The 25,502-nt window shown below is 35.9% G+C and overlaps 2 protein-coding genes, 1 long non-coding RNA gene and 1 pseudogene across 3 annotated transcripts; 3 read left to right on the top strand and 1 right to left on the bottom strand.

The window, feature by feature from the left end:
• Positions 1-6,823: 6,823 nt before the first annotated feature.
• On the bottom strand, positions 6,824-8,342 carry LOC106436582. Its single transcript, XR_001287154.3, has 2 exons — positions 7,436-8,342; positions 6,824-7,342 (listed from the first exon to the last, which is right to left on the bottom strand). It is a non-coding gene; the product is annotated as an uncharacterized LOC106436582 (long non-coding RNA).
• Positions 8,343-14,221: 5,879 nt separating this feature from the next.
• LOC106436581 (wall-associated receptor kinase 4) lies at positions 14,222-18,221 on the top strand. The gene is made up of 4 exons (XM_022713268.2): positions 14,222-14,822; positions 14,914-16,471; positions 16,561-16,761; positions 16,845-18,221. The coding sequence occupies exons 2-4, from the start codon at positions 15,601-15,603 to the stop codon at positions 18,035-18,037; spliced, it is 2,265 nt and encodes a 754-aa protein (XP_022568989.2). The 5' UTR covers positions 14,222-14,822; positions 14,914-15,600; the 3' UTR covers positions 18,038-18,221.
• A 219-nt stretch (positions 18,222-18,440) lies between these two features.
• Positions 18,441-20,173, top strand: LOC125590313 (wall-associated receptor kinase 2-like). The gene has a single exon (XM_048763775.1). The coding sequence runs from the start codon at positions 19,168-19,170 to the stop codon at positions 20,032-20,034; it is 867 nt and encodes a 288-aa protein (XP_048619732.1). The 5' UTR covers positions 18,441-19,167; the 3' UTR covers positions 20,035-20,173.
• Positions 20,174-20,395: 222 nt separating this feature from the next.
• On the top strand, positions 20,396-22,891 carry LOC106436586 (annotated as a pseudogene).
• Positions 22,892-25,502: the final 2,611 nt, after the last annotated feature.

Below are 25,502 nucleotides of genomic sequence, written 5' to 3'. Positions count from 1 at the left end.
AATGATCTCAATCTGGATCTGCTCCTATTTATTTTCAAAATAATTAGATTTTCTCCTATTTATTTTAATTTTTAAAAATGTAAATACACTTTTGGTTTATTTATGTATATAAAATACATTTCTTTATAGTGTATACAGTACGCTATAATAATTATATTATTGATTTATGGAGTAAGGATAATGTTCATAATGGAGCATGTCATATTTTGAAAATTTTCCAAAATGAATATATTAAAATATAGTAGTATATTAAATTATTTTAATACAGTCATATGTTAAAAATAAATGTAACTATGTATTGAGATATTTTGTCAAATGCAAAAACCTTACCGATTTTCTTCAATACATAAAATAAAAAAATCTAAACTAATACTCTTCAGTATCATAAATCCATATGTAAGATATTTTTCTAATTGCTTGTTCAGTATTTTAATGACATTGTTTAAATGAATATGCTAGAAAAAAAAGATTTAAATTCGTTCAGTAATGTTTTGTTGGGACTAATTTAGATAATAGTTTTTTTTTTTTTGACGTCAAAAATTTAGATAATAGTTTATATGACCAACATTTGTTAGTCTAATTGTAAATGACTAAAGAAACAGTAATGAAATCATAAAATCTCCTTATAATACGAATGTACTGTATTTCTATTTTAAAATAATTAAAATGATTTTATAATTAATATAGGAGTGGCAGACCATCATTTAACCAAGGAACATTTGTTTTGATACCCATTAATCTAGTATGAACCCGGTGCAAGGTTATCCTCAGGTAGAATACCTTTGACAAAATCAGTAATCGCATCCATACATTCTTCAGCCAAATTATAGTCTGTCTTAATACCCATTAATCTAGTTGCAGATGATAAGACTGAATGACCATCTCTACAATTTTGATACAAAGGTTGTTTTCCTGCATCCAACATGTCAAAAAATCTCCTAGACTCGGGGTTTGGTTCTTCCCCTCTATAATGATCATGTACCATCTGCTCAGTACCTACACCATAATCTATATCCGTTCTAGATTCTTCTAACCTAATATCAGGCTGAGGTTCACTAACAGGCTGAGGTTCGCTAGTACTACCATATTCATAACCAGTTTCCCCATGAAGGTACCAAACTTTATAATTACGTGAAAACCCTTTCATATACAAATGAGTCCAAACATCAAATTCTTTTATAACCTTATTATTATTGCAAGAAGAGCAGGGACATCTTAACATACCACTTTTTGCATCCGGTTGCTGTTGAACAAGCCTCATGAATTCTCCAATCCCTTGAACGTATTCTTCCGTAAGCAAATTGGTGTTCGGATCCAAATGAGGTTTATCCATCCACGAACGATAATAAACTTCTGAAGACATGATTTTCACGGAATTGTTATGACTAAAGAGAATGAAGAGAGAATGAAGTGTGAATGAGTTGAATGAGGAGGGGTTGTATTTATAGGAAATTGCTTACGGACCTCCGACGACTTTCCGACGAAATTCCGACGGATGTAAAGAAGTCCGTCGGAATTCCGTCGGAATTGTCCAATCCCAAACGGCTATACAATGGTCATATGTATTTGTCGGCAACGGTCACATGGTTCGTCGGAATTCCGTCGGAAAATACCGATGGAATTCCGACGACTTTGATGTTAATCGGAATGTCGTCGGAATTTCGTCGGAATATACCGACGAACTTCCGACGACTACAACGGTTACATTTTTCATCGGAATGTCGTCAAAAAGTCGTCGGAAAATTCCGACGAACCGTATGTCGTCGCCGACGGAATTCCGACGACTTCATTTTTTTGGATTTGGTCGGAAATTTGTCAGTATTCCGTCGCAAATGTCCGACGACCTTGGTGTCCGTCGGAAGCTCCGTCGGAATTAGGAGTGTTTTCTTGTGGTGTGATTTATGCAGACGAAATCAAACTGAAGCATTATAGTTAACAAATCATGTGATTTTAGGTTCACTCAGTTTTGTTATTTAAGTTTAAGTACCCGTAAATTTATTAGACATGGTTAGCAAGTTATAAAACGACATTATTTAAAAACTAATGGCATTCCATGGTAAATATTAGAAAAAGATAAGGGTTAAGTACTAATTGTACTCTAGTTTTAATAGATTAGACTAGATTTTGATCCGCGCTTCGAAGCGCGAAGTTTTTTGGATTATACTCGAAGCACGTTTTTTTTAATTATAGACAAAATTTGACATGAATTAGTATTTTACGGTTGTTGTACATTATTATGTAACAAAATTGTATAATATTGAAGAAGAGAATTTTTTAAAAAATTATATAATTTATGAATTAGTTTATTTGAGATTTTCTATGTACATTTTTATATAATTCTCTTTCTTAAACCTAGACATTTACTCGAGTCTGAAAAAAACCCGATCGTGTCCAAGTCCAGGGAAATGTACATATTGGGTATTTTTTTGGACCAGCGGATCTTGGTTCAGACGGATCCTACCCAAAACCCGGTCGGATACCCAACGTACATGAAATGTTTTGTGTATATTAGGTATATGTAAGTATTTTGGATCTGTTTTCAATATTACATATATTCTCTTTTTGAGTTAAGTTTTCAGTTATACTTTCAGATTTCATGTAATAATTTCAAATTTTTAAAAATATATTTTTGGTATTTTTTGTTTTTCAGGTTATATTTCAGGAGGCATTTCAGATCTTTTTCGGGTATCTGAATATATATTGAGTGTTTGTTGAGTTTTTGGTTATTTTTCAAGTTTAGATTATTTTAAGGTTTTCAAGTATTTCTAATCTTTTCAGATCTTAATATCTGAACCAACCTAGACCTGATACGTACCCAAATATTACATGTATGTTACATGTATTTGTATTATTATTCCGAACCGACCCGGACATGGAACCAACCTAAACCCTAATTAAAGAAATTTAAATATTTATTGAACCGACCCGGACATGGAACCAACCTAAACCCTAATTAAAAAAATTTAAATATTTATTGGGTCTAAATATTTAGGACCCAAAAAACCAAGATAAAAAACACTTGACCTGAATATCAGAATATCCATACCTACTCTCTCACTATATTTTGTTTATTTTATAAGAGTTACATTTGTTAAATTGATATAGATTAAGATTTACTTAGTAGATTTTTTTAGCTAATTCAATAGAACATATTTGTATGTTTTCAATAGTTGTTAAACTTTCTTAGTAATTCTTTTTATTATAATATTTTTATAAAAATTAAGTTGACGTAATATATATATATATATATATATATATAATTTTGTTTTAACATATGATTTGCCAAACTATTTTTATTAAATTTGAGTTTGTAAATATTTAAAACTATATAGTGTAAAATGATATAGTACAATATGTTTAATAAAACAATATATATAAATATTGTAGATCCTGAGCATAAAGTTAATTTATAGAAGAAGTGTTTTATATAAAACGAAGAGTAATAATAATAATAAATTTAAAATAAGATTTTGAACCATGTTTTTAGTTGATGGATGATTGTATTATTAGACGTCCATCTTTCCTCATCATGGAAAGATTATATATATATATATATATATAGTACTAAATTAAATATGCAGTTCATTTTAATCAAGAAGTATAAACAATAAACAATAAACAATAAAATAGCACATATGGACATGCTGCATAGATGGGAAAGTCCCCATAACTTGATTCCCTCTAATTTCGGTAACAAACTAATGATATTAATTAATAATATCACGCACATTGTTAGAGGGAGGAATAAAAATCGGTTAAATATATGGTATTGACTAATATATTGTTACAAATATATAAGGTAAGACCAATAATAGTATAGATGTGTCATTGTTTTCTTTTATTTTTAAAAATTCCATCTTTTCAGTTGAATCTGAAGCACAAATTATTTTTTAATAATCCAAAATAATCTTTGATATAAATTATTGATCAAATCCATATTTTCCAATAAAGGAAGTTTTAATAAGATTTCTACAAATACTATATCTAATAATAATGAATATGTTAGATTTTTTTTTATAAATACCATATCCAATAAGAAAGAATTAAAAAACTAAAATTTTATGAAACTTTTAATACAACAAGTCCCTCTAAACACTATAATAATGAACTAAAGTCCAAAAATTATTCAAATTTATATGCTAAATTTCCGGTTGCAAAATTTTAATATTGTATATTTGCAATTGATTGATTCCTAGAATTTGACTAGTTTATTAATCGATTAGTCCAACTAGTATCATGGAATAATATTTATGTATGACAATCAGTTTGCTTCAGTTGTATATCACTAGATTTTGATCCGCGCTTCGAAAGCGCATATTTTTTGGATTATATACAAATTTTCATATGAATTAGTATGTTGGGATTGTTGCATTATTATGTTACAAACTCATATTATATCGAAGAAGGAATTTTTAAATTTCTTTTTATAATTTTTGAGGTAGTTTATTTGAGATTTGTATGGGTATTTTATTTGAGATTATGTAACTCTCTATTAGGTATGAGTATTTTATTTGGATCTAAAAAACGAACCGAAATTGACCCAAAAATACAAGTTTGGTTCAGGGAAAAATACCTATAGGGTATTTTCTTGGACATGCGGGTCTCGGTTTGAGTCCGGGTCCTACTTGAGACCTGATCGGGAGTATCCAAAATGTTTTGTGTATATTATGTATATCCGGGTATTTCAGATATATTTTTGGTATTATATACATATTTTAAGTTTTGGGATGGGTTTTTGATTATAGTTTCAAGTTTTGGGTAAAATTTTCAATTTTAAAAACATATATTTTGGGTATTCAAATAAATTTTGGGTATTTTCAGTTCTTTAGGATCAGATTTTGGTAAATCTTGGGACTTTTTGGTATTTGAATATTGTTCTGGTAATTTTTTGGGTTTTGAGGTATTTTTTGTGTTTCAAAATTATTTTTGGGTTTTCGGGAACTTCTAGTCTTTTTGGGATCCTAAATACATGAACCAATCCTGACACGTTAGTACCCTATTATATTTTATAGGTATTTAAATTATGTACCTAAACTCATCGGACCCGAAAAGAATCGACTCGAACCCGAACCAAAAGGTCCAAATTTCTAGGACCAGAAGAAGTCAGATCCAAAAACGATTTTTACCCGATCCAACTACCCGATCTGTTTACCTGAATTTGTATCTTTGATATGATATTAGTTTTTGAGTGTTTATCAATATAAATTAAATGAAATAGTATTAAAACAGAATAATATCTTAACGTTATTAGAATATATGTAAATGGATCAATAAATATTAAGAAAATAAAACATATAAATATTCATATTGGTTATAATACACTAATTCTCGTTTAAATCTATATGTAGAGTTGCTAAATATTTTAGAAACCTTATTTAAAAAAATCTCTTTTAAACGAATATATTTTAGTATCTTTAACAGTATAGATTCGTTTTTGAAAAAAAAAGCTAAATTAAATGAAATATATATATATATATATATATATATATATATATATATATATATATATATCAGCATGATATCTTAACATTATTAGAATATACTATCATAGTCCAATAAATATTAAGAAAACAAAACTTAAAAAATAATAATGATTGGTTATAATACACTCAAAATTCTCGTTTAAATCTAAATATGTAATTGATAAATATTTTTGTATATATAATAGTATAAATTCGTATTTTTTGAGTCTTAATCACGTGAATTTAGGAAAATCTTATATAAATTAGCATCATATCTAAAGCATTTATACGATTCGGTTTAAGGATGCAATTATACAGTTTGGTTATAATATAGGGAAATTACTTATAATAACTTTTTTTTTTTGTAATGACTAGAATAACATAAAACAACAAAGAAAGAAAGAAAATGTGAGTTAAAGTCCAAAATACCCAATCCATTAAATTAACTAACCTAATTTTAAAAAAAAAACACTCATAAACCACGAGTGTGAATAATATGATATAGAAAATAATGCATAGAAAGGCGTTAAATGCAGGATAATAATGAATCTCTGTAAAGAAGTTAGATTCCCTAATGAGGATGAAATTCAATTGACTTTGTTTGATCAAATTTCTACATGTAAAGGTAAGCCATTGATGGGATGGTTCTATAGCTTCTTCCTCAGCAAACATCTGAACTTCAAAACATCCAAATCAGTATATACTCATTATCTGAAGTTTATCATAGTTCGAATATCTGACCTCAGAATGTAGATAGAATTTCAGTGGTCTGATATCTCAATTTCATATATGATAGTAAGCTTGATATCAAATTTTTATAAAAAATGATTCAGGTCGAGATATACCAGAGCAACATTTATATCAAATATATGTATAGTCACGATATGGGTTTATTTAAATGTTAGAAGATGTTATTTGGCTGCTAAAATAGGGGTTTGTTATAATATTTGACTAGATTTTGATCTGTGCTTCGAAAATGCGGAATTATATTTTGTTGATAAAATTATCAATCCGTTTGTTAAATCACAATAAAAATAAAAAATTTATTGGTTAGACCCATTTGTACTTGACACATATTTTACATATTTAATAAAATAACCTGTAAATATTAATTGTAAAAATTTCTACTCGGAAGATTGATTTTAGAAAGTTAACATTATTTTAAAATTTTAAATGTTGATTTAAAAAATATTTAAAATTTATGTAAAGTTATAGTTTATAAGCGCATATATTTAGTAAATTTACGTCATATTGATTTAGAAAATAATTATTTCTACGATTTTAATATATGTGTCAATATTATGAGTAGCTGTAACATTTTTTTTAAATAGTTTGTTTAAATTTTTCAAATTTATTTAGAAAATAAAATTTTTCTATTTTTTGTTTAAAATTAAAAATTAACATTTTTTTGTCAACATTGCATTTCATAAGCCCGAAGGCAGAGGAGTACAACACATAAACATACTTATTTTACACGTGTAAGCATTAGAAGACAGAGCAAGCGACGTGGTGAAATTAAAGCATGCAAATCGGAGATCTAAGTCGACGGCGGTTCTATGACTTCCAACCACCATCTTTAATCATCTTCTCCACCACAGAGCCACAACTGCCATTAACTTGTACTCCATGAACTCCTAACTTTCACCAAAGCCGCTGTTTGAAATCGGAGCTTCTGGCTAGACCGGTTGTTAAAACAGAGAATCAACTTCGAATGATTTAATGAAGATTCTTCATCAGACCATCTGGAGATGCCGACTCTGCTGGATCTTCCTTCAATCAACGAAAGTAATTTCATCGCCACCGTCTTCTTTCCGTCAAGGAAACTTTGCTCCTGCGCCGATCTCGGATCCATTCTAGGATGAGCAGAGATTGACTCCTTTCTGAAAAGAATAGATGCATAAACCGATAGAGAAGAAGAACATATTCAACCAACACGAGATTTAAGTGATTTGTGAAAGAGGAGGAAAGACAACATCTTTATTCAATCAATCCGAACAGAGAAGGGTTGAATCCATGAAGAACAGAGCTCTGAATCGAACTGAAACACACACCAAAATTGCCTAACGCGAAGGAAGATCGCCAAAGCGAAGAGACTAAATCGATCTTTTGATCGAAGACTTATTTTACATCAAAAAGAAAACGAAAATCATCCTCCCTCTGAAAGATATAGTTTGGTTAAGAAGGACAAGATGAGAGAGAGAGAGCCTCATTAAAAATTAACATTTATGTGGTCATTTTAAATGATAATTGCAACACATATAAATATTTTAAATTATTGAAAATATTTTTCACATAGTTTTTAATTATAATTTAATTTCAGATGTTAAAAATATACTGAAATATTTTTAAGTGCAAAATAGATCAAAACAATTATACAACAAACAAATCAATCCTAAAATTAAGAGCTAGTTAAAATATGAGATTCTATTGTTGTTCAGTTATTTAAGAAAAACTTAAAACTAAATATTGTTGGATTAAAAATATTTCGTTAGGATTAAATAGATTTTGTTATGATTTAAATAAAAAGCATATATTTTTAATAAGGAAATTTCATGGGTCCGTAAATAGTTTTAAAACAGAAGGGTACCTCAAATAAATGTTTTTTGTTTTAATAGTATAAATTATACGTAATAGGTTGGGCTAAAAATGAATATGTGCAACAACTTTTTGAAATTGATTTGTACGATGATTTTTTTTTAATAGTATAGATACTTTATGAGTGTGTGTGTTTTATATCGAAATCGAATTCATTTATGCAAATAATTTTTTAAAAATAGAATTTGAAAAACAACCAATCTCCCAGATTAAATGAACCATTATAATGGAGTTCAATAAGACAAATGACAATTCTCTCAAATAGCCATTTTAAAGTTTTTATCATAAAATAGCCTTAAAAATGACCAAAATAACTCGTTTTTATTTTGAAAATTTTAATTTTAATTTTTTATTTTTTAAAATTTGAAACCTTATCTCCAAAACTCCACTCCTTAACTCTAAACCCTAAGTCTATATTTTTATCATTTAATAAAATTTATTTTTGTTATTTTCTTCATTGAACGCTATTTTTGTGACAAAAACTTAGAAAAATTATAATAACGAATTTGTGCAGGAAAGAGACAAATGCTGCAAAAAAAAATTATAAATACAAGTCCAAGCACAAGGAAACACTTGTCATTTTATAACGACAATAATTTGTGGGGCTAAACATTTGGACTTGAAAAGAAAAGAAAATTTAAACAAAAAGGAGGAAGAAAGAAGCTGCCGAGTGGAGACGAGGAAGCAAGTTCAAACTTTTCAGTTTCCTCACTAAAGTTTCGATCTTTAGTGTTTCAACGAGATAGTTTTCTCACAAGCACTTGAGATTTTGGCATTGTGGTGAAAAGGTTTTATGCTTTTATCTAATAAGAAGAGATAAGAAATGGATGGGAACTTCCTTCAAGGAGGAGTGGTTCATGGTGTACGGAGGATTCGATCTACAACGAGAGTTCATCATCAAGGTCTTCCCTTTACTACGGTCACAGCGATGACTGAGCAAGTGAGTGATGATTGGCCAAGTTTCAACGAGGAAGGTGGTGAATGGTGATGGTCACAGCAACAAATCAGCTAAAGGGTCTGTGATCCATCGGTCTGTCTCCATGGCAGTGGACTGATAAGATGATGAAGTTGTTGATAACCGCTGTGTCTTATATAGGTGATGATTAGAGTAGTTAGAAGAAAGTTTGGGGTTTTGCAGAAGAAAGGGGCAAGTGGAGATCGGTTTGTATAGTTATGTCTGGGAGAGGTTGTCATGTTTAGCCTCAGCAGTGTGAGGATAAGTTTGAATGATTTGAAGTTCTTGTCAAGTAGTTGAGAATCAATCCTATGCTTTTGGATTCTATTGGTTACTTGAATGATAAAGAGAAGGATGACGTTAGAAAAATCATGAGTTCCAAACAGTTATTCTCTGAAGAGATGTGTTCTTATTGTGAGATTAATATGTTTCTTATATATCAAGAATGTACATTAGAGAGCTTTATATACACGAGTCTAAGCTAGGGTATTAGAAGTACATTAAATGAGAACATATATTATGTCCATATATGAAGAGATACTAGAATCAATCAAGTATTATGATTGATCCTTAATACACCCCCTCAAGATGGAGGGGGGTTTTGCCACTCCAATCTTGTTTGTGATGTTGATGAAGAGTGGTCGAGAGAGCGGTTTTGTCAGGACATCTGCTAACTGATCCTTGGTGGAGATATGAACTACACGGAGAGCCCCTGATTGTACCTGATTTCTGATGAATTGATAGTCTAAAGCTACATGCTTCATTCTAGTATGAAACACCGGATTTGCACATAAATATGTAGCCCCAACATTATCACAATATATGGTAGGAGAACGAGGGAGGCGTATACCAAGCTCATGAAGCAGAGAGGAGATCCACATAAGTTCAGATGAAGTATTGGCAACGGACCGATATTCCGCTTCCGTAGACGACCGTGCAATGGTCTTTTGCTTCTTAGAGGACCATGAAACCGGATGATGACCAATGTAGACAACATACCCATTTGTAGACACATAATCATCTGCGTCCCCTGCCCAATCCGCATCTGAGAAAGCGTGGAGGTTGATAGAGTTGTCTCATCTGAGAAAAATTCCATGATCATGCGTGCCAGCTAAGTACCTGAGGACTCTTTTGACAGCATTCCAGTGATCATCCGTGGGTGAGTGCATGAACTGTGACAGTCTATTAACAGCAAATGAGATATCTGGTCTGGTAAAAGCAAGATACTGCAAGCTGCCGACGACACTTCTGTACTCCGTAGGGTCTGGCAAGCTTGTACCAGAAAGTAGAGAAAGCTTCGGTGAAGTGGCCATTGGAGTTATAACTGGTTTGGCTCCAAGCATTTTTGTCCGGTCTAGGAGATCAAGAATGTAACGCCTCTGACATAGATGAAGTCCAGTAGAGCTTCTGGATGCTTCTATTCCAAGGAAGTAATGAAGTTCTTCATGATCTTTGACGGAGAAACGAGATGCAAGAGTCTGTAGAGTATGAAGAATGAGCTTGTTGTCATTTCCCGTGACCAGAATATCATCCACGTATATAAGGATGTAGACCACTGAGGCGCCTTGTCTTAGTATAAACAGTGAAGTATCTGCAACTGAGTTGTGAAAACCAGAGCTAGTAAGGAAGGTTTGAAGCTCCACATACCAAGCACGCGGGGCCTGTTTCAGTCCGTAGATAGCTTTCCGTAGTTTGCAAACATGATGTGGTCTGTCAACGTCGATGAAACCCGGAGGCTGCTCCATGTAGACTTCATCAGTAAGGGTCCCTTGAAGAAATGCATTATTCACATCTAATTGGCGTATAGGCCAATTACAGTTAACCGCAACACCGAGACCTATCCTTATCGTCGTAGACTTGATCACTGGGCTGAAGGTTTCAGCATAGTCGAGACCGGGTCGTTGGTTGTATCCTTTTGCGACAAGTCGTCCTTTGGGTTGTATGACTGTACCATCGGGGTTGTATTTTGTCGTGAATAGCCAACGACAGCCAACGATGGTGACGTGAGGAAGAGGAGCCAGAACTAGATCCCATCAATGATTGGCAATTTGAGCGTTGAACTCTTTTGTCGCAGCGGTTCTCCATGTTTCATCTCTAAGCGCCTGATTGATGGTTCGAGGTTCTGTGTGTTTGGTAAGCTGGAGTGAGTAGAGGTATTTGGTATTTGGTTTCGTCACACCCGATTTTGCTCGAGTGGACATTGGGTGAGTATTGGGTCGAATTTGGGGTTGATTTTGTGGTGGTGGTGGTTGTGAAGACGACGAAGAACTGTCGGAGGAGAAGGAATGATGGCTTGGATTAGTTGTGTGGGTTTGGATTGATGTTTGTGGGCTTAGTGTCTGGTCTGGAGAGGGTAGGTTTGTCTGGGCCGTGGGTTGCGGCCCATTTTGAGTATGAACAGTGGGCTCAGAAGTGGGGTTTGTCTGGGCCGTGGGTTGTGGCCCATTATTATTTGGAGCAGTGGGCTCAGAGGAGGAAGAAACAGAAGGAGATAGAGAGTTCGAAGGTTGTACCTGATTTGATGATGCGATGACGGATCCGGTGGGGATAGCTGACGACGACGGCAGTTGGTGAGGGGTCGACAACGGGGTTTTCGACGACGAAACGAGTATTAGTGGAATCGATTGAGAAGCAGACGCTTCAGTTGGTGTCTCCGATGGTGGATTTGACTGTTCTGGTGAAGTAGAAAACGAGGCAAAAGGGAAGACCTTTTCATCAAATTGGACATGGCGCGAGACATAGAGACGAGCATTGGCGACATCATAGCAGAAGTAAGCGCTTTGAGTTGTGGAATAGCCAAAGAAGACACACTTGATGGAGCGATCTTCCAGCTTGTGTCTCGTATAAGGTTTGAGCCAAGGGTAGCAAGCACAACCGAACGTTTTGAGCTTTATGTAGTTTGGGGGTTTGTCAAAGAGCTTCGAGAAAGGTGACGCCATGGAGAGAAGCGGTGTTGGCATCCTGTTGATAAGATAAACCGCAACCGCAAAAGCAAAAGTCAAATATTTTTTGGGAACCGAGGCTTTTGAGAGAAGAGTAAGCCCTGTCTCAACTATATGTCTGTTCTTGCGCTCGGAGATTCCATTATGCTCCGGTGTATGTGGCGGTGATGTGAAGTGCGAAATGCCTTTGGACTGAAGGAACTGCCGGAGCACCAGGAACTCACTACCATTGTCTGAGTAAAAGGTACCCATCCTTGTATTAAAATGATTTTCAATGAGGTTTGTGAAAGCAACAACTGTGTTTTTGACATCTGACTTCTTTTTAAGTGGAAAGAACCAAGAATAGCGGGTGAAATGATCTATAATTACTAAGTAATATTTGTATTGATCAGATGATAGAATAGGTGATGTCCAAACATCTGAATATAGGTATTGAAAAGGTTTTGTAGAGTCTATTGTTGACTGAGAAAATGGAAGTTTATGGCTCTTATTGATAAAGCAATCATTGCAAGAAAAGTTTTTCTGAGAAGGTAAAGAGATAGGTAGCGAATAGCTTGAAACAATAGAATTTAAAATAGAGGAGGATAGGTGACCCAATCTTGAGTGCCATGATGATAAAGTAGTCTTTGAACTAGGGTAAGTAGTCGCAGAATTGACTTGATGTGTTGTCATTGGCCACTCATAGATCTCGTTTTTAGCCTTGCCGCATAATAACCGGACCCCCGTTGTCAGATCCCTCACCTGAAAGGATTGTGGAAAGAATTCCACAGATACACCATTATTGTTACAAAGCTTGTATACTGATATGAGGTTTTTGTTTATGTTAGGAACAAAAAGGACATTCGGTAAAGCAATAGAACGAGTAGGAGTGGAGAGAGATGCAAAACCAGTTTGGTTGATGGGGACTGTAGTGCCATCAGCAATCATTACATCATTGCCTCCATGGTAGGGCTGATGAAGAAAAAGGTTGTCCAGGTCTGACGTGATATGGTGTGTGGCTCCACTGTCCATCACCCACTGACTCGCATGAGGATGATTGATCGCAGTGAAGTTGGCGCGCGGAGTCCAAGGAGTGAAGGGAGTCATTTGTTGTTGTTGTAGTCCAGCTTGAAAGGTTTGGAGTTGTGGACATCTCTTGGCACTATGACCTTGTGTGCCACAGATCTGACATCGACCAAGGTATGGTCTTGGCCCTTTGTTGTTGTCATAGCAATTCTGTTGCTGAGACTGGTTCCATTGAGTGTTGAAGCCTTGTTGTGACCCTTGGTTCCTCTGCTTGTTATTGTTGTAGCTGCGATGCTGATTGTTGTTATTGCTGCGTTGTTGAACAACATTGACTATAACAGGTCCATTTGGAAGTGTCCCATCAGCGGAATTGAGCAGCTTGGCTTCATGGTTGAGCAGACGCTCATGGAGTTCCGTAATGGAGGGAGGAACGTCTCTTCCTTCAACCTGATCGACGACAGGTTTGTAATCATCGGGAAGACCCTCAAGAATGAGATCAATTTGGTCTTCATGATCCACCGGTTTGCCAAGAATGGCAAGTGTCAAGACTTGTGGTGATGCCTTGAAGATAGAAATCAACAATCTTGGTTTCTTTCTTCCAGTTTTTGAGTTGCGTCTTGAGCTGTTTGATATGGTCACGGCTTGGCTTTGCGTATGTGGAAGCAAGAGTGAGCCAGGCTTCAAGGGAGGTGGACGCACGGGAGACTAGCGGTTGAAGAGACGGCGAGATGGCTCCAATGAGGGCACTGTAGATCAGCTTGTCTTGGCGTTTCCAAATGGTGAAGTCTGGATTGGCCGTGATCTGATCATCAACAATGAGGGTGGGTGGGGGAACAGGAGTGGATCCATCGATGTGACCAGCTAGGTCATAGCCGTCAAGGAGAGCATGGATCTGAAGACTCCACATGAGATAGTTACCAGCGGTAAGTTTGGAAACATTAGACATGTTTACGGTAAGCAATGTTTGAGCATTGGTAGCGATCGTGTCAGTGACGAAAGTGAGGTTACCATTAGCACTCATGTTGACAAAAGAATGGAAAACGAAAAATTTAGAGAAAAGTTTTTGATCGTATAGCTCTTGATACTATGTAAGATTAATATGTTTCTTATATATCAAGAATGTACAGTAGAGAGCTTTATATACACGAGTCTAAGCTAGGGTATTAGAAGTACATTAAATGAGAACATATATTATGTCCATATATGAAGAGATACTAGAATCAATCAAGTATTATGATTGATCCTTAATATAACAATGGGAATAGATTGCATTTGCCTCATGACCTTGCTTTGCAGCGTTCGTTAAAGTTGGCACTTACGAACAGATGGGGAAGGTGACCAATGCAATAAGCTATATTTGGCTCAAATGCCTTTTCTCAAGGTGGGGAAGAGGGTGAGAGGGAGGAGCTGCGATGCAGACGCAGTGGATTGAGTCTCGGACTCTGCAGTTAGAAGAGCCAAAGCTTCACATCCAAGTTGAATTGCTGGAACTGGAGAAACAGAGATTTAGGTGGGAGAGCCGGAGAGGTTTAGCAAGAGAAGGGATCAAGAACTCGAGAGATTGAGAATGATAGGATGGGACTGGAGTTGAGACAAAGGGAATTGGGTGTTTAGTTATAACGGCATTGGCTTCAAACTCTCTTGATTGGTATATAGCTTAGGTAAATGAAGAATTGTTTTGTGCTCGTCTTGTAAGCATGCTTTTATTGTAATGATCTCGAGACTTTGATATGAGAGATCATTGTGGTTTCATTCAGTAATGAGGGTTTAGAATGTAGTGAGATATAGGATTGTTTAGTATATGCACCTTTCGGTCACTTTCTTCATATCAACCTTAAGGCTTGAAGTAATCAACTGCTTAAGGTTATTTTCATCATTCTGCTGTATTATCTCTGACAACTTTATACAATTTTCGGACTGTAACAAATACAAATGTTTCATTTCTTGTTTTTAGTTGGACGTGGATCTAGAGAACCTTAGGCAGAAGAGTTATTACACGGAGTATGTGATCTCCATTCACGCTGATGGAATCTTCAGACACTAAGGGTCCCTTTCACGAGGGAAAAGAAGAGAACATCACCACTTGTGCTGAGGAATAAAGTCACTGATTCTTAACTTCAGGTTGCAGGTAAATACAGCTTCAGAAAAAGAAACACTTACCATTAAAAGAAAACACATAACATGTTATGATTAGAGGAACGTCTCTAGAGGTGCAGTAACACAACAAAGTCCAGATTCGAATCCCATTATTCAATTAATGTAGAAAGAAAAGAAAAGTTATTTTGATAGAGACTCAAGTTGACAAATGTTTTTTTTTTAAAAAGAATTGTCAAATGGGTTTTTCTTTTCTATGTTAAAAGGAAGCAAACGTAGATGTTTGGAAATTATATGGCTTGTATTACACTGACATGGTCTTCCCTTGATCAACATAAAAGTAGAAAAGTCTTGGCTGTGTAATTGGATGATGGATTATTGTATTATAGATTTGGGAAACAAAGTAAAATAGAAAAATATGAATTGGTCTGCTAAGAAGGTAAACGGATCATTTTTAAGATCACTCTTCTACCTTTTCTTTTTCTTAGAATAAGCTTCAGAGAGAACTCAAAGAGAAAACAAGTTTGGAGAGAAAGAAACAAAGAAGATGAAGTTGCAGGAGTATCTGTTCTTGGTGGCTATGTTCTGCCTTTCTTGTACGCAACCCATCAAGTGTCAAACCAAGCTAAAATGCCCAGAAAAATGTGGAAATGTTACACTTGAGTTCCCTTTCGGCACAACTCCAGGTTGTTACCATGAGGAAGATCCCAGTTTCAACCTCACATGTAACGAGCAAGGGCTATTCTTTAATGGCTTTCGAGTGGTCAATATTTCTCACAGCAGCCAGATAAGCATCACGTTTCCTCCATCCTATGCTTGCTACAACAAGTCTGGACATCTTCAAAACGGCGCTGCCTACTATAACGATAGGCTCGGAAATTTAACTCTCTCCGACAACAACACCCTTTTTGCAGTAGGTTGTGACACTTATGCTTTTGTGACAACTAGTGGAACTCGGAGAAACTCATTCGGATGCATATCGGTATGTGATGAGGAACCACTTGTAACAAATAGAGAATGTAATGGTGAAGGTTGCTGCCAAAACCCTGTCTCTGCAGGGAGCAGTTGGTACATAGTCAGACCATATCGCTTTGTCAACGACACTTCTGAGCGTCCCTATAGAAGTTCTTGCATCTACGCCTTTGTCGTTGAAGATGGGAAGTTTAAGTTTAATGATATTGAAGATGGAAAGTTTAAGTTAAATGATAAAGGATTGGTAGATTATTCTTATCTTCAGACTAGGAGGTTACCTGTGGTGTTAGATTGGTCTATCGGAGGACAGACATGCAATCAAGTTGGAAACGCGAGCTTGTGCAGTGTAAACAGTACATGTTCTAACTCTACTGTCAGAACAGGTTACGTCTGCAAATGTGAACCAGGTTACTATGGGAATCCATATCTGAAAGACGGTTGTACAGGTACATTAACTTGTTCTGTTTTCTTCTTTTGGTCACTTCACTTAAGATGCTTTTGCTTATTATACAGTTTCTTGTTTGCATCTTGCCAGACATCGATGAGTGTACTAGTACTACCTATGAACATAACTGTACAGAAAACAGCAACTGTGAGAACACGAACGGAAGCTTCCTGTGTCCTTGCAAAACTGGTTACCACAAAGATAACTCTGCTATGAGCTGCCTTCTTACCGAGATTAACGAGAAGCCTGACTCAGGTTCAGCAGACTATGAATGGGCTAAGATTTTTCTTGGTAAGCTTCCCTAACCGGTTTCTGGATTCATTTATTTTCTACCAACAACTCTCTCTCTAATCATATATGTGTGATGTGATTAGGAACAACCATCGGCTTCTTGTGCATTCTGCTTGTGGTTACTTTTATACAGCAGAGAATGAAGCACAGGAAAAACGCCGAGCTCCGACAACACTTCTTTGAGCAAAACGGTGGCGGCATGTTGAGACAGCGACTCTCAGGAGCAGGCCCATCAAATGTTGATGTCAAGATCTTTACTGAGGAAGGCATGAAGGACGCAACTAGTGATTATGACGATAGCAGAATCTTGGGCCAGGGAGGCCAAGGAACAGTCTACAAAGGGATACTGCCAGACAATTCCATAGTTGCTATAAAGAAAGCTCGGCTTGGTGACAGCAGCCAAGTAGAGCAGTTCATCAACGAAGTGCTTGTGCTTTCACAGATCAACCATAGGAACGTGGTCAAGCTCTTGGGCTGCTGTCTTGAGACTGAAATTCCATTGCTGGTCTATGAGTTCATTAACAGTGGCACCCTTTTCGATCACTTGCACGGTTCCTTGTTTGATTCTTCTCTTACATGGGAACACCGCCTCAGGATAGCAGTGGAGATTGCTGGAACTCTTGCTTATCTTCACTCCTCTGCTTCTATTCCAATCATCCACCGAGATGTCAAGACTGCTAATATCCTCCTTGATGAAAACTTAACTGCAAAGGTAGCTGACTTTGGTGCTTCAAGGCTGATACCAATGGATAAAGAGCAGCTCACAACTATGGTGCAGGGCACTCTAGGTTATCTAGACCCAGAATACTACAACACAGGGTTGCTAAATGAAAAGAGCGATGTTTATAGCTTTGGAGTAGTCCTCATGGAACTTCTCACAGGCCAAAAGGCATTGTGCTTTGATAGGCCACAGTACTCAAAACATCTGGTGAGTTACTTTACTTCTGCCACAAAAGAGAAAAGGTTGCACGAGGTTATTGATGGGCAAGTGATGAACGAGAAGAACCAGAGGGAGATCCAGGAAGCTGCAAGAGTTGCTGTTGAGTGTACAAGGGTGACTGGAGAGGAAAGGCCAAAGATGAAGGAAGTAGCTGCTGAGCTTGAGGGCTTGAGAGCCACTAAAACCAAACATCAGTGGTCGGATAACTATCCTGAGCCAGAGGAGAATGAGCACTTGCTCGGTTTAGGGATCTTATCAGCACAAGGTGAAACCAGTAGCACTGGCTATGACAGCATCAAGAATGTAGCAATATTGGACATTGAAGCTGGCCGCTGATTAGGCCACATTCCCTTGAAACTGATCAAGTTTCTTCTATCTTCCTTTTCATACTAAACATTTGAATCTTTGTGCTTGATAGATTCTTGATCCTCAGGTCATCAATCATTATGTTTATAACTCTTCATTGGTATTGTACACTACACTATCAGAATAATACATTTGAGCAATGTCTTTATGGGTAGTAATGTTCCACTTGGTTTTTGCTTTTGTCTTAATTGTTTCTACTCCCACATGTTGTGATCATGAACCTTATTCCTACACATCTTCATTCTTCACTAAAATAAAATATATAAAAACTTTATACTTGAAGTATATATTACTCTGAGGAATAAAGGACAATACATTGTAGACCTAGGCGTTCGGTGTCCTGTTCGGATTCAGTATGTTTCGATTAATTTGGATTTTTTTCGGTTTTCGGTATGGTTCAATTAATTTTGTTTTTTTCGGTTTTCGGTACTATGATCTCATTCGGGTTTTACTAATTTTTGGATTGTGTTAGGCTTGATTTGGTTTCTTCCGAATTCAGTTCGGTTCTTTTTGGGTTCGGTTCGAGTTGTATCCAAATCTGAAAGTAAATAACTCTCAAGTCCCATTTGAATATTTTTTTATAACGGATTTGATCAGATTTTTTTTCCCGGTTTGGGTTAAGGTTCGGATTTCAATTTGCTGTAAAAACGCCCATGCCTATTTTGAAGGTTGACGAAGAGGGAGTTCTAATGGTTGACCAAATGTCAACTAATTAATCTTTCTAAATTGCCAAACTGCTTTTCAATTCAATAATTAATATAATCAAATCATTATATTGTCCGAATATTTACCTTTTCTTCTCATTAGAAGATTCCTTGCAACTACCAACCGTCGTAATCTTTGAACAATACAAAAATAAGTCACATTGTTAAACTGTAGCAGATGTAGACGTTAGGATATAATATATGGGATAGTTTGAGGTTCTCCTTACATTACATTGACATGGTCTTGTTTGTGTAGCTTTGTGGAAAAATGTCTGCCAAAATGAGTCAACAGAACATCTCAAGACTTGAGGTTTATTTCCTATAAGAATTAAACTTAAAAGAAAAACCTGAAAAGAGGTTCAAAGTTAGAGAGAAGAGATCAAAGAGAGGTAGAATATGAAGATTCAGAGTCTGTTCTTGATGGCCATTTTCTCTCTTGCTTATACACAGCTGCTCAATGGCCAATCATTGTCAGGTTGCCAAACTAGATGTGGCAACGTCTCAATCGACTACCCTTTTGGCACTTCTCAAGGTTGTTACTATGACGGCGATAATAGTTTCAAACTCACATGTAACGAAACAAATAAGCTAATCTTTGGCGGCAATGAAGTGATCAACATCACTCACAGCGGCGAGCTACGCGTCCTGGTTACTAGATCCTATGTTTGTTACAACAGCCAAGGGAACCAGACTGGCCGTAGTAACCGGTGGACAAGGCTTGGTAACTTAACATTCTCCGACAAGAACAGATTCACTGCAGTAGGATGTAACACTTACGCGTTTCTCAACACTAATGAAGTTGGAAATTACTCAGTTGGGTGCATGTCAACATGTAACACTCCTAGGGAGACAAATGGAACATGTTCTGGTGGAGGTTGCTGCCAGACTTCTCTTCCTAGAAGGATCAACTACTTCAGAGTAAGACCATATAGCTTTTCAAACCATACTTCTGTTCATAGCTTCAACCCTTGCAGCTACGCCTTTCTAGTGGAAGATGGTTTGTTTAACTTCAGATCTTCAGAGGATCTTATGAATCTGAGGAATATCACGAGGTTCCCTGTGGTACTGGATTGGTCTATTGGTAAACATTCATGTCAGCAAGTTGGAAGCGCAAACATATGCGGTTGGAACAGTGAATGTTCCAACTCTGTCCGTGGAACCGGTTACATCTGCAAATGTAAGGAAGGGTTTGATGGGAATCCATACCTTTCAAATGAGAAGGGTTGCCAAGGTACTTCAGAACCGAATCGAAAATCTAAATAACTAAATCAAAACTAAACTCAAATTCATAAATAATAAATAACCTAACAGTTCCTATATCTCTTAATCGAAAAACCACAATCGAGCCAGAACCGAACCAAAAAAAAAAAAAAAAAACTGGAAAACGAAACCAAAATCGAACATACATGCTTAAATGTATTAGTGACCAAACATACGGGTATCAACAAAGAATAGTCCCGCGGGTCAAAATCTACAAATCTTTTGAATACAAAAGTATGGAGTCACTGTCAAACAAGCGTACTTGAACGTTTCCTTGCGTTACATTGAAATGGTCATATATTTGCACCTCGATTAGAAAAGTGTCTGCGGAAACGAGTCAAGAGAGAAACATCTCAAGACTTGTTGAGGTTTCTTCTATAAAAAAAGCACATATACCTCAAGGATATGAGAAAAGAGAGAGAGAGAGAGAGAGAGAGAGAGAGAGAAGATGAACAAGGTGCACGTGCATGGTCTGTTCTTTGTGGCAATTTTATCCCTTGCATATACTCAGCTGATCAATGGCAAGTCTCTTCCCGGTTGCAAAGATAGATGTGGCAACGTCACCATCGAATACCCTTTTGGACTTTCTCCAGATTGTTGCTATGGCGGATACAATAGTTTCAGACTCACCTGTAATGAAACAACAAATAAGCTGTCCGCTGGCTCCATGCAAGTGATCAACTATTCTCATAGCGGCGAGCTACGCGTCCTCAAGTCTAGATCTCTCGCTTGTTACAACAGCACACAATTGACTCGGCAAGTTGTCTACACCACATCTCTAGCTAATCTTACTCTTTCTAACAAGAACAGGTTCACTGCCGTGGGTTGTAACACTTATGCGGTCATGACCACGGTTATTGGAGATCGAAACTACTCAACTGGATGCTTGTCTTTATGCGACTCTACACCAAAAGAAAGTGGAATTTGTTCTGGTGAAGGCTGCTGCCACACCTCCGTCCCTAAGAGAAGCAGTCGTTTCATTATCAGATCACGTCGCTTTGACAACAAGACGTCTGTTAATGAGTTTAATCCTTGCTTCTTTGCCTTTCTAGTCGAAGATGGTATGTATAGCTTCTCTTCTCCACAAGATCTTTTGAATCTGAGGAATGTCACGGACTTCCCTATAGTACTAGATTGGTCCATTGGAGAACAGACATGCCAGCAAGTTGGAGACAGTAAAATATGCGGTCTGAACACTGAATGTTCAGACTCTATTACTAGAGCCGGGTATAACTGCAAATGTAAAACCGGTTACATTGGGAATCCATACCTTCCAGAAGGCTGCCAAGGTAACTTGATATTATTTTTTTGTTTTTTTTAAGTTAATTGTTTTCCTCAAACATTTCTTGTTGCATATCCATAAACATAATTGTTTAGATTCCAGCACCTGTGAGAACACTATGGGACACTTCCTTGTAATTGCCCGTCTGGTTTCAACTTGAATGTCACCACCAATAGCTGCATGCGTAAAGTCAGGCCTGAATATTATGTATGGACTCAGATTTTTCTTGGTAAGCTCCCCTCACTTTTTTTTTGTATTTTTGATTTTCTGAAAAAAATAATTACTCTCTAATCATATATGTGTGATGTGATCAGGAACAACCATCGGCTTCTTGGTCATCTTACTTGTGGTTAGCTGTGTACAAAAGAAAATGAAGCACATGAAAAACACCGAGCTCCGAAAGCACTTCTTTGAGCAAAACGGTGGCGGCATGTTGAGACAGCGACTCTCAGGAGCAGGCCCATCAAATATTGATGTCAAAATCTTTACTGAGGAAGGCATGAAGGAAGCAACTAATGGTTATGATGAAAGTAGAATCCTCGGTCAGGGAGGCCAAGGAACAGTCTACAAAGGTATTTTACCGGACAACTCGGTAGTTGCTATCAAGAAAGCTAGGCTTGGAGACAGCAGCCAAGTAGAGCAGTTCATCAACGAAGTACTTGTGCTTTCCCAAATCAACCATAGGAATGTGGTCAAGCTCTTGGGATGTTGTCTAGAGACTGAAGTTCCCTTGCTGGTCTATGAGTTCATTAACAGTGGTACACTTTTTGATCACTTGCACGGTTCCTTGTTTGATTCTTCTCTTACATGGGAACACCGTCTGAGGATAGCAGTGGAAATTGCTGGAACTCTTGCTTATCTTCACTCATCTGCTTCTATTCCAATCATCCACCGAGATGTCAAGACTGCTAATATCCTCCTTGATGAAAACTTAACTGCAAAGGTAGCTGACTTTGGTGCTTCAAGATTAATACCGATGGATAAAGAGCAGCTCACAACTATGGTGCAAGGAACTCTAGGCTACTTAGACCCTGAATACTACAACACAGGGTTGTTGAACGAAAAGAGCGATGTTTATAGCTTCGGTGTGGTCCTCATGGAGCTGCTCTCAGGTCAAAAGGCATTGTGCTTTGATAGGCCACAAACCTCAAAACATCTTGTGAGTTACTTTGCTTCTGCCATGAAAGAGAAAAGGTTGCATGAGATTATTGACGGTCAAGTAATGAATGAGGATAATCAAAAGGCGATACAGGAAGTTGCAAGAATCGCTGTTGAGTGTACAAGACTGATGGGAGAGGAAAGACCAAGGATGAAAGAAGTAGCTGCTGAGCTTGAGGGCTTGAGAGGCACAAAAACCAAGCATAAGTGGTCGGAACAGTATCCTGAACCACAAGAGGCTGAGCACTTGCTCCGTGTTGAAATCTTATCAGCACAAGGGGATACTAACGCCATTGGCTATGACAGCATCATGAATGTAACAAGATTACACATTGAAGATGGCCGCTGATATTTGTCAGTCTAGCTCTCACATAATCACATGTATATCTTTTGTTTGCGAATAAAAAAACCATTTGTTCATTGCTTCTCTCCTCTTTTTATACTCCTAAACATTATAAAAACCAGAGTATTATAAATACAACATTCAAAAACATTTATAGTAACATTTTTTCGATTAAAAAAAATAGTTGATTTTTATGACGGAAAACATTTAATATAATCCCTAATTTGGATGCTAACCGGTATCCTTCTATGCTTAAAGGCCCTTTAATGCTTAAACGGGCCTTCAGTATCCCCTCTTGAACCCAAATTTTCAGGAATCATTTTTATATCATCCCGTTAAGTTGATAACTTTCACCTTAAGTACAAACCTGATTCTTCTTTGTTGCTTGGTTGGATGTGTCTAAGAGAGAAGAAAATACATATAATTTTATACAATGATATGAGGTACATACATCAAGCAGAGTTTACTAACAACAATGCATAATTATATATCTAATACGAAAATTAGGTATAACCAAATAAGTGATCCGAGATATATCGTACAAGACCTTCTAAGGATATGTTCTAAAATCAAACCATGTCCACAAATTGCGAAAACAAAGCCAAACTTAAAAAAATAGGCTGTTGCATTAGAGGAGATAAGTGTCAGAGCATCATTGATGGGAGTTTTTAGGGTGGAGTTCTTAACGGAATATAAGAATCCGTCTCTTAACTTTTAACTAAAAAAACTAAGAACCGATTCTTAATTTTTTTAGTTAAAAATTAAGAGACGGGTTCTTATATTCCGCTAAGAACCCTACCCTAAGAACCTCCAATAATCGTGCTCTTAAGCCGTTTGAGAAGCAAATATTGCAAAAGTTCTGAAAATATCTAAACTAACTGCGAAACTATATTTTAATGTCAAATATTCTAACCGTGCCAAAGGGGTTGAAAATCAAACAGTAAAAATAACATAAAAGATTTATCTGACCCTTTCTTCTTCATCGTCGGACATTTTATCCGTTAAATTTGATTTGATTCGTTATTCGTTTCGATTCGATCCGAAAAACTTGGATATCTATAAACTTACGAAGCAAAGTAAGTACAAAAATCAATATCCGTTAAAATCGAAGCAAATCACAAATACTAAAATTTCGAGAAGCGGATATCTGATCTAATCCGTCCGATATATAACTACATGTATATTTTGATTATATGTAGAGTTTTAAATGTATAAATTTCTATAATTATCACTCTAACATATGATTTTAGAAATTATATTCACATTTTTACTTATAAAAATTATTATATCAAAAAGAGAAATTTTTAGTGACAATTATAATTTTGTTTTTAACTTTTGTCTTATTATTATTGTTAACAAAGTTTAAAATTTACAAAACATGTAGTTTCATTACTTCTTTTAATTTTTATTTTATATATCCTGCAAAAATATTTGAAAAACAAATTTGTATCTGATTTTATAAATTATTTGTATTAATCAAAACATACCTTAAGTATTCGTAAATATCCGCAAATATCTATATATTTTCCGGATATCCGTATTTTTCCGAAGCAAAACAAATAAAAAAATTAGATATCCGTAACTTACAAAGAAAATCACAAATACCAAAAATTCGGCTAATATTCGATCCGTGCCCACCCCTATTTGCGCTTCTACCTCCAATATACAGTAATTATTTACGAGAAACAGTGTCTGTTTCATAAAGGTAATAAAAGTAACGTAGAAATTGTACTAATATAGTGGAGTATGGCTGCATGCATGAGAAATTGAAGCAATACAAACTTATTATTTGTGGTCTTTTTATTAATACAAACTTGCACATGAAAGAAATCAAAAAGAAACAAGACGTAAACCTTTTTTTTGTTCAAAAAACATGACGTAAACCTTACAAACATTTTACATGACTACAAACTGCGTGCATGAAGGACCATTATTTGATCAACACACACATGTTTCAAATTTATTGCAAACAGAAAGTAAAAATAAGTTGGAGATGCTGAGAAAGCTTTATGTTTGGATTCTCTCTTTCACTCTATGTTTCTCTTATTATGGATTCCGTTGTTGACTTTTGTCTTCTTGTTCACATCGTGTTCTCCTGCAAAAGTATATACTATACGATATAAACATTCTCATGATGTGATCATGAGCATTATTCCTACACATCTTCATTCTTCACCAAAAGAAAAACTTCATACCTTAAGAATATATAATTTTGAGAAGGAAGAAAGGACAGTACATTTTGAAGGTTGACGAAAGAGGCAGTTCAAAGGGTTGTCCTAATGTCCACTACTCCCACATGACAGTGACTGAAGTTGAAGAGGGAGTTCAAATTTCTGTTTTTTAATTGTCAAATAGGTTTGTGTTCTAGAATCTTTAAAGCATACTTATGAAATTTTACCATTTCAGTTTCTTGGCAGTTGAATATTCCTTGAAACAACCAACCGTCGTAAACTTTGAATATTACAAGAAAAGAGGTATTATTAAGCAGAAGCCAATGTAGACGTGTGATATATTATATGGGAATATGGATCTACTTGGAAGGGCTCCTTGCATTACGTTGACTAGGCCTGAACATTTTAACATGGACCCGAAACACGAACCGGAACCGACATGAAAATATTCGATCCGGAACCGAACCAAAAATTTACAAATACTTTTTGGGTCTAAATTTTTTTACCCGAAAGGAAC

Source organism: Brassica napus, chromosome C7 (genome assembly GCF_020379485.1).
Source record: "Brassica napus cultivar Da-Ae chromosome C7, Da-Ae, whole genome shotgun sequence".
NCBI classification, from domain to species: domain Eukaryota; kingdom Viridiplantae; phylum Streptophyta; class Magnoliopsida; order Brassicales; family Brassicaceae; genus Brassica; species Brassica napus.
Note: the sequence above shows the minus strand (reverse complement) of the source record. Positions and strands in the feature narration are given on the sequence as shown.

Excerpts from the sequence above, each read along its gene's own strand:
- LOC106436581 (XM_022713268.2), top strand. The coding sequence starts at position 15,601 with ATGAAGTTGCAGGAGTATCTGTTCTTGGTGGCTATGTTCTGCCTTTCT. Across the intron at positions 16,472-16,560 it reads TCTGAAAGACGGTTGTACAG|ACATCGATGAGTGTACTAGT; the intron begins GTACATTAACTT and ends GCATCTTGCCAG. Across the intron at positions 16,762-16,844 it reads ATGGGCTAAGATTTTTCTTG|GAACAACCATCGGCTTCTTG; the intron begins GTAAGCTTCCCT and ends TGATGTGATTAG.
- LOC125590313 (XM_048763775.1), top strand. The coding sequence starts at position 19,168 with ATGAAGATTCAGAGTCTGTTCTTGATGGCCATTTTCTCTCTTGCTTAT.